Here is a 14,770-nt window from a genome sequence, read left to right on the forward strand (position 1 = left end):
TCAGATTACTTTATAAAGACTGACAAATGATGAAACATTCAAAATTGTGTACCAAATGTTCGGATCAAAGAAAATGTAGGATCATCATTCATACAATGAAATTTTCAAAGAGGTGCCACATCTGGAGTCCGTGTGAGCCATACATGATACTCTCTCTGGTAAAAACCACCCTAAATGTAGGTCATTTGACATATATCAGTTTTACTTTGGGTATTCTAGATACAACTTACTGATTCCAGGACACCGGCAGGCATGTTGTCTTAATTTGCTTTTGCAATCTCAGGAAGAAAAAGCTGCATATGTTCAGCTTTTTTCTAATGTGAGTTGTAATTTGGGTAACATAATCTTTAGAATGACTGTACAGATGACTCTTCGACGATCTACTTTTCTGAGTAAGATATTTACATATAAAGTATGCAATCCTTTGATGTTTAAGTACTTCTCAGGAGCTGAATATATGTCCTATGGAAATTTCTTACCAGATTTTGGAAGAATTTTCGTATCAACAGAGGCCGCTCAGCTGTCATACTCAACAACCCAATGTACAGACTACTGAAATCGACAAGTGATGCCTGCTTAGTGTGATCCCAAAATTGGTTACAATTTGCAGAGAACTACAGCTTCACCGGAAAGCAAAGTAAAAGATTTACAAAGAGGGTCATCCTTTTCGTTAAACAACAGAAAGCAAAATTATTGGTAAGCAAAATAAAATACCAATAAATTCATTTGCTGGCTGTACTGATCCACAAATTATCTGAACTAATAGAATTTGCAGGTAGTATAGATCCACAAATTATCAGATTACTTTGCTGGCACCATTGATCCACAAATTCATTTGCTGACCAACCCCCACGGGCAAGCTCAAGTGCCCCTAGAAGCATCTTCGGATACGTTGGTCTCATGCATATCATGCAATGCCATGTTCTACTAAATGATTATAGCTAGAAAACTATTCTCCAACAGTTCCTTGAGCACACAAATGGCATGTAATTAATCTAATTTTAGAGAAAGGCAAGAGATGAGCTATCAGGTCAATTTCATCTATGGAAAGGATGATGAAGGATCAACACAGGGCTTAAGCTGCTCATAATTATTCATACAGGTACATGTCCCAACTGGAGGTGACGCAGACCACCCCATGTTGCTCTTCTCTGCTCCCTACAACACAATCGGCAAGAGCAATGCAAAAAGAGTAATTTACAAAAGCGATTTTTGTAGATGATATGTTACAGTACAAACCTATCTATTTAGTGTTTGTGATAAATGCTGCATGGGATAGAATATATTAGGGATTTCAGCATACGTGGTAATTTTTTATAGAGTACAGGCATGGGTAGAGGAAATTGACATGATTTTTGTAGCAATTACACATATAGCAGTTCATTGATTTAACCTGGTATATGGTTGGACATGGTTCAGGCGTGCACAGGCAGCATCTGAATCGTCTTTTCCCATCTCCCTCAAGTTGGTAATGTTGCCACGCGCCTTGCAAACCAATGATAACGCAGAAGAGAAGAATCTATCCGGATCGCCGCTGCTGCCCTAGGTCCAGCCGTCGCTGGCCCTCGATCGATGATGGCCGCGTCTTACAGACCAGACTTTGACGGGGATGGTCTACCCGGATCGCCGCCTCTGCCCAGCCCGACCGACCGTCGCTTGCCCTCAATAGACAACATCTATGGTCCTCATGGTCGAACCGCTAGATAGAAAACGGACGCGTCGGCCTGGGCCGCTGGGCGAGCTCTGGAGCAGGGGATCTGCAGGAGGAAGAAGTGGAGAAGTGGCGGACAGCGGTGGAAGGAGAAGACGGGTTCTCATGGGCGACATCGCTGCACCCCACGCTCTAGGTCGTCAGGGTTTGAGCCAGGCCATCACGTCGTTGGGAGGCAGATCGGACCTGCCACTGTGGAACGCTCTAGGTGAAGACCGAAGAGGAGGTGGAGGCGGAGTTGGAGGCGCGTCGATCGGAAGATGAGATTGGGCGAGCGACAGGGACAAGAGCCACGGGAATAAGGAAAAAGGAAGAATTGGGTTGGGCCGGATTTATTGGGCCACAACGCACGGTTGGGTTCAGTTGGCCTGGCTCCGATCGGACGACGAAACGTGTCTCAAAAAAAAACTTGACGGACGAAACGAACTATACTTGATGGACTACGGACGGACGAAACTAATAACCGACGAAATTTACGGTGGTAAGAAGCGATAGCCCTTTTATTAGTAAAAAAACTAGCAAAAGAGCCCGTGCGTTGCAACAGGAGAAAAACATAACACCCAACAACCATCACTCAATAGGTCCATCTCCTTTATATTTGCGAGGCATCATATTTGTGTTGCCGCTTATCCTCCTTCTCACCCTCACCGGCGATGGCCTCGGTGTTCACACAAAATAATAAAAAAAACGTATTTGAATATGGTTAATTCTAAGGCCTCTCTCTCCCTCTCTCTCCTCTCTCTCTCTCTCTCTCTCTCTCTCTCTCTCGCTTTTTCTCATTCTCGCGATGAGAAATCTGTTGTTTTTTCCTACGATATTTTTTAGAGGTATGCATGTGTAGTTATTGATGTTTTCTTTTGCCTATATGGTTATACTGGGGTGTTTATTTGCAATCCGGATCGCCGCCGGTACGAAAGAAAAACGGATCTTGCGCTAGAAATTATAAATTTGCTTTCAAAACAATATTTTAAAAATATTTAACAGGTAAAATTAACATCAAATTTAGATTTCACACATTTTTCTAATAAAATTTCGTATATAATATGTTAAAATCGAAGTTCCGGTTTAAAAGATACGGATAATTTAGAAAATCATTTGTTTGATTTAAATATATTCCAAAATAATTTTAAAAATACTTAATAGGTAAAAATAATCTCATATTCATATTCTACATATTTTTCTAATCAAATTTCATATATAACATGTTCAAATCGGAGTTACGGTTTAAAAGATATGGATGATTTAAAAAAGTATTTGTTTGACTTACATATGGTCCGCGGATGAATTACCTAAAGCGTCAGGGGGGTTTTGAAAAACGTAAAATAACGGTTCGGGTGTGACTTAAATCCGGACGGCGGGTTGATTTCAACAAAACACAAGGATTTTTATGTAAAATACAAAAAAACGATTGGTTTTGACTTAAAACAGGACTGCGGGTTGACTTCTCTGAAATAGGACTTTTCTGAAAAATGCCATGACGGACGAAAGAAACCCAATTTGCTTTATTATTAGGTAAAGACTAGCAAAAGAGGCCGTGCATTGCAACGGGAAAAATACCACACTCTCCTAACCCAATAATTATGACTCGAGACCATAATATGTACATCATTTATTTCAACGCATGGCGTCCCATCTGTGTTGCTACTTATCCTCCTCCCCACTCTAGCCGATAGTGATCTCAATACCCACGCAATCACAATACATTTGAATGGTGTCCATCCTATGGCGAGAAATTTACTTTATTTTATTGGGTGTCCAGGCATATATATTTCCGTCGTGTGTGTTGGCCTATGTAGTCAGTATGAGTATACATCAAAAAAATACAAACGGATGCAAATCCAACTTCAAGAAGAAGAAAAATTGTGTGCATGTAGATTTGGAGAAGCAAACAAATGCATGTACTGCTACGACAAAGATCTAAGACAATGGGGATCCTTCTTCCATTGAAAAAATTAATCGGGATCCCCATGCACCGTTGTCCCCTTCCAACATTATCATCGTTGTCTCTCTCCCACGTACTTCATGAGATGTCCGTTCCTTTTCTCCTCCTTTTCCTGCTCTCGCCAAGCCAAGTCCATCCTGACCTCCCCTCCCGGGATGCGCCCGCTGCCGTGATCCCGCCCCACCCCCTCCTCCCCTCCCCCCGCGTGCCATGCTGGTGTAGCCCCTCTCCTCCTTGTGGAGGGTGGCTGGTGGCGATGGGGGCTGCAGGGCCGCGGTGCCGCGGTGTGAAGTGGCTCCGTTGGTAGCCAAGATCTTGCAGCCAGCCGGCAAGGGCCCGTTGCCGGCGAGCACAACATCCGCTGCTCCATCCTCTCCTGCTGCGCCCTTCGCCTCCCCTGCTTGCATCTTGGAGGCGGCGTAGCCGCTGCTTTCGCCTCCCCTGCTTGCGCCATGGAGATGCCATAGCAGCCGCCACCGGCTGACGAGGGACACAACGCCGCCCCACCATGAAGCTCGTGGCCGAGCAAGGCCAGGGTTGCTCCCCTCGGGCCGTCCTCTCCTTTGCCCGGAGCAGGCCCTTCCCTTCGCTAGCAGGCCAATTTCTATCAGCATCATCCCAATTTTTTCCACATCTCTCTGGGTTCTGTTTGGTTCCTTCGCTGCACACCTCTCTGGATTCGTTCCTCCGTTGATTTCCATTGCCTCTTGTTAGAATCATCAAGGCGCACGCATATGAACTGATTAAATTAATTGCGAAGTAGTGATGTGGGATTTTATAGAGAAAATCAACTGCTTTGTTTCGTGTGTGGGAGACGGACGACGTGGGCTTTTTTTCTCTTCCGGGTTGATTCTATACAGACTGCGGGTTGATTCTATAAAAAGTGAGGGGCTTTTCTGCAAATTTACCAAAGATTAGTGCCACCTTGGATATAGAAAATAAATATAGACGTGTTGAAGAAAAAAAACTGAAACCTCCTTGGCCTCCACCTGAGTTGGATTGGACGCCTTTGCCATCTGCACGCGCATACACAGAAGAGACATGAAAACCAAGCCAAATCATTTTTTTATTTATTGCATGGATGGCAGGGCAATTCTGAATATAAAGTGACTCCAGACACTTAATTCTATTGAACCATCAAAAGAGATGCCACACTTCAGTTTCTACAAAAGGGCCCTAGTCAACATATTAACATCATGGGCAATGTTTTTGAATGGCTGAAACGTTACAGTTTGGCAAAGAATCCTGAATTATAGTTGCCTGAAACCGACATGTTTCTGTGAACATCTCAAACTTGCTGGACTTGATGCCTAAGATATTTTCAAAACGAATTGGTAATTTTTCTTTTATAAATTCAGGTTAAGCTAGCATAGTTATGGCCTGCAGCCCATTGATGTTAGCCTGGCTAAATTACAGATTTATTTGAGTAATAAAAAGAAGAGCACAAAAAGGAATAACAAATTCACTTAAATTTGTTAGTCAAGTCAAAACCTGCGGGAACCTGATTTTTTTAAGTTACAGATATATTTAGATGCATAAGAAATATAAAACTGTGAATTGTGTAGGGTAATCTGTCTTACGAATCACCCGGGGAAAAAAGTCTTAAGATTATTTGCCAACAGAAGAAATAACCCTTGTGGCCATGTCCTACATCATAATTCATATCACATGAAAAGATGGACCAGGCCATTCCCCTCAGAAAATCTAAACTGACTTGCATGTAGCAATCACATAGACTACTAAATCAGTCTACAAATTTGAGCTTACAAAACTTTGCTGCTGTACTAACCATCCTCCATCAGTTTTCTCATGCTTTATAAATTAAGTACTGTCACTTATTTCAGTCATGCTACAGAACAGAATCGGAGACAAGAGATAGGGGACAAATAGGGGATTCCATCCAGTGAATATGAAGGCAATACATTACCTCTGGTGTAGCCGAAGCAGGCAAAATTGGACGGTTGGACAGATGGTCTTGTTCCTCCGGCGAACTCGGCACTTCCTCCTCCGGCGAACTCGACGGTGACATTGTACGTTGCGTCAAAAAAAGCAATTTGGACGGGCTTTGATGGAGCTTATGGTCCAAGAATGCAATCTAATGGAGATTTCGGCCGAGGACTGCTCCTTCTTATAGCAAACAAGTTGTATTTTCTGGTTGTGTTTGTTGCCCACTTGTCTCCTCTGAACTGTGCCTTTGTGTCGTGAATGGTAGCGCTTGGCTCCGTGTCTATGACATATGGTAGCGCTACAGCTCTCCTGATCAGCGCGCTCCTGATCAAAGGCCAGGGAATAGCTCATTCGAGACTGCTTGGTGTTGGAGGACACGGCCTCCCATTGTCCATCCAAATCACGGAATAGCTCGTCCGAGATTGACAAGGATACTGAGGAGGTCGGAGAGGATTGGCGGCGCGGACAGGTCACAGCGAAGCGCGCCCACGACCGGAAGGAGGTGGCCGTGGCGGCAGCAGAGGCTGGAGGACGCGAGCCTCGTCGCGGCCGCTCGCAGGGCCATGCCCTTGTAGCGCGAGATAGGGGGAGAAGGGGAGCACGGTAGTTCATGGCAATTTTTTACCTCGTCTCTGGTTGTAGTTGGGCCATGATGCTGTTTTGGGCAATAGATAGGCTAAGGCCCAGGCGGGGGTGGCCAGCCTATGCGAACCGAGACGGGCTGCTGGGGATGAAAGAAGGATCGAGGAAATGAATCGTCTTTTTTATACGACGTGGTTCCCGAATTAGTACCATCTCACATATATGTTTTAAATTTAAACTAGCAAAAATGCCCGTACGTTACAACGGGAGATACAAAAATAGCTCAGGTCCTTAGTTAAGGCCCCCTCCCTAGAGCAGATCCAGGTCCTCTATTTCAACACGATATCTCATCCATATCGCCGCTTATTTTCCTTCCCTCCATGTCGTTGGCATGTGTAGAACACATAGTTTATGATGCGATAAACATCTCTAACAGACATTTAAGTGTGTAGGTTCCAGAACGTGAGACTTTTACAATGTCAAGAACATAGTAAAAATTGTTGTCTGTAGCTTGCGACACTTGCAGGTAGTAGAGAGGAGGATGAAGAAGTGGATGGGACAATGGTGCGGGTGCGGCCAACATCGATGATGATCTGGTGATACACAAAGGAGGCAAAGGCAGCATGGGAAGGGCAGATGACTTAGGAGAAACACATGGGTGGGGGTGGGATAGGAGGCATTTGATAAAAATGGCACACATTTCCTTTCATAGTACACTTAGGAGGCATTTAACTGAAGTTTAGGGTTGCATGAGCAATAATAAGAACAAGCCTGACACCTTGAGGATTCCCATGTGTCTACAGTAATACATATAAATGAAGCACTCTAGTGTGAAAACTAAAAAAGATAAATTGAATCTCAAATTCTTTGTGTCTTGACATCAGGAAAGGAAACTAAGCAATGGTGAGGTCGAATATAAGAATTCAATATAGAAAGCATCATTGTTGTAAGTTCGTTTATTGTAACAATTAGGCTAATGCACAGGATCAATCAGCTAAATCTCGCAGTCGAGGACCTACTTGACCAGCTTTCCAGCAAGCGTCGCGTCTTGGATGCGCGGCTGGGCGAGGTAGTACTGTCACAGGTTGAGCGGTTAATTAGAATTTTATGAAACAATAAGAGATAGAACAGTATCTGTATAATTATTCAAGGAAACTCTGTTGAGCAGTTAATACACACGACACATCAAACTACAATGCATCCGCAGTATATGACAACCAAAGACATTCGCATAATCTAGAAGACAGCTATGCTATCATATAGATGAAGAAGGGAAGAAAACAGATGAAATCTGAACTCATATCATTATACTGTTTAGGCTTTGCTTCCTTGTCTCTACCACGTCCTTTTTTCAGCTCTTCTACAGGTTCACCTTCTTCCACTTCAACAACTTTCTCTGACAGATAACACCACCAATGTCAGCAACCAAGATGAAAATAAGCAAAACATTGTTCAGCGCCAGTGAGAGACATAGCCAAGCTACATTCGTGACCTGATCAATCTTTTCAAGTTGAAATTCAAAATAGAGGTGTGTCTTTGTGAGCAGATCGTCCAACTGTTGCCTTCAGATCAAAAGCATCCTACCTTGCAGCTTCTCTTCCCGGCCTCCTCTTCTGCCTCTACCTTGCGCTGGGTTTGACACGAACATAAAGATGGGGAGAGAGGCACGAGGCGGAGCTGCATGGCCGCCTTCGTGGGTCGGCCGCTTGGTGTGGGTGCCCGCCTCAGCCTACCCGCTTTTCCCCTACCGTCGATGATATTTCTCCCGACGACCGCGGCGAAACCATCGATCTGCCAAGACAAACATAAACTGATAATCTGAACTTTGTACCAATTACTCACTGATAAACTCAACGTACCAGATGGCAATGGCATCCAGAAAAATCATTCGCCTTCATGCACGTGCAATGCAGTTCATAACTGCGATTTGACCCCCATCATATGCTCCAAGGCATAATATTACGTTTAGACTAAAAGGACATGCAACTTTGTTTTCATCAAGGAACTGAATGATGTCAATTCCAGACCGCACGTTTCTTCGGTTCAAGAACAACTAACACCAAGGGAGTTCAGCAAAGATTCTACATAACATTATCAAAAGATCAGTCCTAGTTTTTTCAAGCGGAACAAATACGAATATTTTAGGAAAAAGGTTCAGTAACAAAGAGAGATTGTATTTTTACCTTGGAAAATTGGGATCCTGTATGAGCATCAACTGCGTTGAACGGATCATGGAACAAAATAGTTGTCAGCATACATCACAATGCTCGGGCTATCTGAATCCTTTGTTTCTGCCTGCCACTAAGAGTGCAGCCTCACTCTCCAATGATTTTGATCTCCAAGTATTTCTTTAGCGAATACCACTCAAGGACCCTGCCATACTCCTCACTCTCCATCTCCTTGCCGAGCAGTATGTTATCCTGAATTTTGCCGCTCTGTATCCATGCCTTGTGGCTGACATATGCCATTGTTCCGCAAGTCTTGGCCTCTCCTAATAGCTTTGGCACCATACCAAGAATTCAAGTGATCAAACTTGATTTTCCAGAGCCGACCGTCCCACAAAGTGCAACACGCATCCCTTGCCGAGCTTGAAAATTCAGATCCTTCAATGTTGGTATCTCAAGTGAGCCATCCCAGGAGAAGCACCCATTGCTGACCTCAGTTGCAACATTGGAGCTACCACCTGGTAGCCTATGTATATCATCCATCAACAACTCCTCAAGGCATAGGAAAACATCTGGATTATCCTGAGATGATAAAGCAAACATAAAGCAGATTGCCATTCTGCAATAATTAAAATCAAGACTCTATCCCGGAAAATTACCATGTTGCAAAGAAGAAGAAAATCTGCTGAAATTAAAGCGCCCCTGATCTAGATGGATGAGATGTTGGTGGAGGTACTGGTAGGCCAGCGACGAGTGAGCAGCCAGGCCGCTGTCCATGGCTTGCAGGTGGATTAGAGCGGGGCTGTAGCTGATGGCGCTGGCGATGTACAACCACGGTGCTGCACAGGCGAGGTGAGGGAGACACGGGGGAAGGCGCAGGCGATGGCGGCCGGGAGCTGCGAAGCCGGTCGTGGCCGTGACTGGAGCTAGGTTTAAGGAGAGGCCATGGATCGAGGCGAGCTCGAGGGGGCCGAGAGAGAAGGAGTAGAACGGAGATGAAAGAGGGGCAGGCGGGCTGGGGGAGATCACCGGCGTGCCCCTCGTCGGCGGCGGGCGGTCTCCGGCGGAAGGCGCTGAATCGGGCCGTCGAGCGCCGGCCGGCGCAGAGGGGATTTTTTTAGTCGGGGCAGAGGGGAAACTGGGGAAGGGGCTGAAAACTAATAAATGCAGGGGTTTTCTGCAAAAATGAAGCATTTTCTCAGATTCACTTAAACAGGGACTGCTGGTTCAATTACCAAAAACTACAGGGACTTTTCTGCAAAAAGGACGACGACGTCCGACCAGAAGCACCAGCCGGTTTATTAGTATATATATATAAAAAAATTTAATTTAATTTAAATTAAAGGCGTAACCCGACAAAGTCAATCTGTGCTTTATTATTATAAGGAGAGAGGTATAGATATAAATATACCCACGAACGATGTGGGCTCTCAGTTGTTTGCCTGCATACGGTAGAAACAGGATTCGATCTCTGACCATCTATGCGGTAATTCGACCGCAGCCACAAAGACAAACTCCGTACGGTGTCTAATTTGAGGACAAACAACCCTTATTACACCCAGCCTGTTATGCGTATTTTTTGATGATAAAATGAAAAGAAAAAAATGAATGCACGATATAAAAAACATGAATTTCAAGAAAGTTCATAAAAATGGAAAGGTTCGTACGAACTGAAAAAAAAATCTTGAATTGAGAAAACTTCACGAATTTGGAAAAAGTTCGCAAATTTAGGATAAACTTCATGAAATTTCAAAAAAAGTTCACAAATTTGGAAAAAGTTCGTCGTTTTTGAACAAAAAGTCACCAATTTTAAAAAAAAAACATTATTTTTGAATAAAAAAGTTCATCAAATTTGAAAAAACAGTTCACTGATGTTGAAAAATGTCATCTACTTGGAAAAAGTTCATCAAAATTGTAAAAATTTCATGATTTGAAAAAAGCTCATAAAAATTGAAAAAAAGTTCATCGATTTTGAAAAAAATATCGAATTTGAAAAAAGGTTCATCGAATTTGAAAAGTTTCATAGAATTTTAAAATAGTTCATTGAATTTGAAAAAAAAGTTCATCAAATTCAAAGGGATGCAGGGGGAACCTGGTCGTACAAAAAGAAAAAAGAAACAAAAAACAGAATAGGGAAAAGGAGAGGAAAGGTTATAGCTTATCACAACCTGCTGCGTGGCGCGAACCAACCTGTGGTTGAGTTGGTTAGGTGGACAGTGGTATCCCCAATCCATCAGGGTTCAAATCCTGATGCTCGCATTATTCCTGGATTTATTTCAGAATTTCTGGCGATGGGCTTTCAGTGGGAGGAGACGTTCCCGTCGACGACGAGGCGCCTACGGTGACTTCGTAAATCTCAAGATGATATGCCGGCTCAGTCTCTCGGAGGTGCTCATAGGGGTAGGATGTGTGTGCGTTCATAGGGATGAGTGTATGCGCGTGTATATGAGCGCGTGTGTCTGTACTGATGCTCAAAAAAAAACCTGCTGCGTGGCAGGGTGGTAACACAAGCATTTAGCGGCGAGCCAGGTCCCATGTTCGAGTCGCAACCTGCTCCATCTTTTTTTGGGTTCTAAAAACATGAAAGAAAAAAAAAACTCAGGCACCCCTACATGGGCCGGCCTGGCACGAGGCGCTGCAAGCGCCAGTTTGTGAAATGCACACAAACGGACGCCTACAGCGCTAAATAGAAAACGCCCGACCTTGGACGCCATAGACAACTGACCACTGGGCTGTTAAGGTGCAAAACATTATAAGAACATACAACAGCGTTGAGATTTGTAAAATATTTGAAAACATTTCTTGAAAATGAACATACGGTAACTAAAAAATCTCAAAAAAAAATTCATATTCCATTTTTCTAGAGAAGTGAAATTTTTTTGTAATTCCAATTTTAAAAAGAACAGAAATACACAATTATGTGCCCGCTGGTTCTAAAAACATGAAAGAAAAAAAAACTCAGGCACCCCTACATGGGCCGGCCTGGCATGAGGCGCTGCAAGCGCCAGTTTGTGAAATGCACACAAACGGGCGCCTGCAGCGCTAAATAGGAAACGCCCGACCTCAGACGCCATAGACAACTGACCACTGGGCCGTTAAGGTGCAAAACATTATAAGAACATACAACAGCGTTGAGATTTGTAAATTATTTGAAAACATTTCTTGAAAATGAATATACAACAACTAAAAAATCTCAATTTTTTTTCATATTCCAATTTTCTAGAGAAGTGGAATTTTTTTGTAATTCCAATTTTAAAAAGAACAGAAATACACAATCGTGTGCCCGCTGGTTAGACGACTTGAGCGGCCAGACTCCCATATGCATGCGTTAATTTTTTTTGTCTTCTAGCGCATGTGGCTGTTGGCATTTAATGCATCTATACTAGTCACTTCGGGTTGGGGGAAACAGATCCATTTGCATTTATTTCGGATTTCTAAATTTTTAAAAAGTTATATCTTTTAAACCATGCATCAAAATTTAGATCCGGTTTCATTGTTGGAATCTCTGTGACGAGATCTTTGAAACTAGACCATGCATGAATATGTTTCGGCGAAATTTTCGATGACAACTTTAGTGCTATATGGTGTAACTCTATTAGTACATGGTGCAACTTTAGTATTGCATGGTGGAATTTTTTACAAAGCCAATTTTAGAGCTGCATGATCCAATTTCCTATAGTTGCAACTTAGCAACCATGACAACCAATTTTTTGAAATGTGTAACTAGTCTACTATCCCAGCCAACTATCTAGTAGTCGACATGCAACCCTCCTTCCTACTCGTGGATGTGTATTGTTCACTATCGGCACACCCTGCCCCACCTACCCTACTAGTGATATGTGCAACTTAGTCTGTTGTTTTAGCCAACTGTCTAGTAGTCGATGTGCAACTTTTCCTTCTTCCTACTTGTGGATTCATAGTTTGGCAGGGGAACAAACAAAGTTGCACATAGTTTGCAAGACAGTTGGCTAGAACAATAGGCGAAGTTGCACATTTCACTAGTGGTGATTGTTGGATGGTAAAAAACTACACATCCTTGAGGGAAGAGAAGAGTGGCCTATAGGCGGGGCCCTAAAGTTGGAGATCTAACTAACAAGGGGTGGTTGGGACATGGGTCTAGAAGTGAAAACTACACTTCCATATGGTACGGGAGGAAGTTGCATGTCGACTATTGGACAGTTGGTCGGGGTAGCATCCGAAGTTGCACATCCACAGCTAGGCAGTTGGTCGAGGTAACAACAGTGAAAACTGCACATCCACATGCAGAGAAAAAGTTGCACATCAACTACTAGTCAGTTGGACGTGGGAGTAGACGTAGTTGCACATCTCAATAGTAGAGGGTAGTTTGGGGTGGAGGTGGCACTAATGAAAATTACACGTACACGAGGTAGAGGAAAAGTTGCACTTCGATTGTCTGGTAGTTGCACATCAACTGCTAGGCACTTGTACCTAACGGGGACTAAATTGCACACAAAATACTTCATCAAAATATACTCATGCGGGATCTAGTTTCGAAGAGAACGTCGTGAGAATTCTTATGGTGAAAGCAAATCTTAATTTTGATATTCGTTCAAAAGTTATGTTTCTTAAGTGAAAACCGAATTTTCACACCTGTTTGCATAAGTGAAAAATGCACGCTCACAAGTAGAGGGAAATTGCACAACGACTGTCAGGTAGTTGCACATCGACTACTAGACAGTTGCATGAAACGGAGACTAAATTGCACACACAAAAAGTTTGTCGAAACATACCCATGCGAGGTCTAGTTTCGGAAAGCGTGTTGCTAAGATTCCAACGATGAAAACAGGTCATAATTTCGACGCGTGGAGTGAAAATTATGCCTTTTTAAAAATTTAACACCACAAATTAAATGCACAAGAGAACAAAAACATGCACATGAGGAGATGCATGTGCTGACATTTAATATGTTCCAGGAAAATGGATTAGATGAGAAAACTATCCTAATTAGAAAGAGAGACAAGAAATTTCCTAAAGTGGTTAGCCGCTCACTAAGCATCCCAGGTGGCCGGGCGCCGGCCAGACGCTTCCGAAAAAGAAACACGAACAAATTTTCAAAAATTAAAATTTTTCAAACAAATGAACAAATTATGAAGAAAGCGACCATTTTATAAAATTCCTTAACATTTTCTAAGATCGTGGATAATTTTTAATTTTGAACAAAAATGGGAAACACGACATTTTTATATTAAGATTAAAAGGTTAAATAGAACATATTTTAAATGTGAACAAAATTTGTATTGTAAGCTTTCTTAGAAAAGTGAACAATACTGGAAACATGGGAGCATTTGTTGAAATAGCAAACAAAATGTAGAAACCACAAACATTTTTAGAAATGTTGAACAAATTTTGAAAATGAGAATTTTTTTGAAACATGAACATTTTTCTAAAATTGTGAGCAAATTTGTAAAAAAAACATTTTTGAAATTCGTGAAGTTTTTTTGAACACGATTTTTTTTGAAATTCTGAAAAAGAATTAACAACGAGAACATTTTTTGAAATTGCGAACAAATTTTAAAAACGAGAATTGTCTCTGAAATTCCTGAAGATTTTTTCAAACACGAACATTTTTTGAAATTATTAACAAAATTTTAAAACATGAACATTTTGAAAAATTTCAATTGTTTTTCAAATTTATGAACAAAATAAACAGGGAAAAAAGATATATTTATAAATTGTTAAATATATGTTGAAAAAATCAAGGAATTAGAAAAATAGAAGAAACTAAAAAGAGGAACAGAAAAAGGAAAAAACCAAAAAGATAAGATAAATGAAAAAGAAAAAAGGAAAAAGAATGAAAAGAAAAAAGGAAATAGTAAACAGAAATAAAAAAACAGTTCAGGTACCTTCTAGAAGGTCCCAAAACCGGAAAAATAACTGGCTAGAACCTTTCAGAAGGTTCCCAGAACCAATATCCATGGAACACATGCCTTGCTTCTAAACAGGCCGACCCGTCTTGGTCGATCGCTTCCAATCGATACGTGTGGTACCCCGACAATTTGACGCAAAATACGTCAAATAGGGTTTTTCATCCTACACCGCGCGTGGGGTGCCCCACAGTCGCGGTAGCACGCACCCTCGCGCCTCCATGCGTGCCCTGTTGGGCCAGCCCATGCGCGGGGCAGGGCACATCACTTTTGTTTTGTTTTTGTTTTTTACTTCACCTTTTTATTTTATGTTATTGTGCTATTCTATATTCGAATAATTTGGGTTTAGTTCTAACATTTTTTGAAAATTTGAATTTTGAATTGTGAAAAAAAATTATTGAATTCAAAAAATATTTGAGATTCAAAAGAATGAACTTATTTTTAATTTTAATGAAAAACTTTTTATGAGCATCTTTTTTGCTAATGATGAACATTTTTTATATTTCATGAATATTTTTTTGAAATTTATGGACACATT

General features: G+C 41.9%; 1 protein-coding gene and 1 long non-coding RNA gene across 6 annotated transcripts; both read right to left on the bottom strand.

Moving 5' to 3' along the window:
- Positions 1–543: 543 nt before the first annotated feature.
- Positions 544–1,976, bottom strand: LOC123041266 (uncharacterized). The gene is made up of 2 exons (XR_006418446.1): positions 1,394–1,976; positions 544–1,158 (listed from the first exon to the last, which is right to left on the bottom strand). It is a non-coding gene; the product is annotated as an uncharacterized lncRNA (long non-coding RNA).
- Positions 1,977–7,013: 5,037 nt separating this feature from the next.
- LOC123045059 (uncharacterized) lies at positions 7,014–9,499 on the bottom strand. Of its 5 annotated transcripts, none has more exons than XR_006421032.1 (4): positions 9,007–9,499; positions 8,366–8,929; positions 8,042–8,263; positions 7,014–7,973 (listed from the first exon to the last, which is right to left on the bottom strand). XR_006421032.1 is itself a non-coding variant. In XM_044467976.1 (3 exons), the coding sequence occupies exons 1-3, from the start codon at positions 8,435–8,437 to the stop codon at positions 7,543–7,545; spliced, it is 315 nt and encodes a 104-aa protein (XP_044323911.1). In that variant the 5' UTR covers positions 8,438–9,499; the 3' UTR covers positions 7,014–7,542. The 5 variants fall into 5 exon arrangements, 1 of the variants encoding a protein (XP_044323911.1); XR_006421033.1 differs by having other exon boundaries at positions 7,014–7,578; positions 7,767–7,973; positions 8,366–9,499; XR_006421034.1 differs by having other exon boundaries at positions 7,014–7,578; positions 7,675–7,973; positions 8,366–9,499.
- Positions 9,500–14,770: the final 5,271 nt, after the last annotated feature.

Source organism: Triticum aestivum, chromosome 2B (assembly GCF_018294505.1).
Source record: "Triticum aestivum cultivar Chinese Spring chromosome 2B, IWGSC CS RefSeq v2.1, whole genome shotgun sequence".
Lineage (NCBI taxonomy): Eukaryota > Viridiplantae > Streptophyta > Magnoliopsida > Poales > Poaceae > Triticum > Triticum aestivum.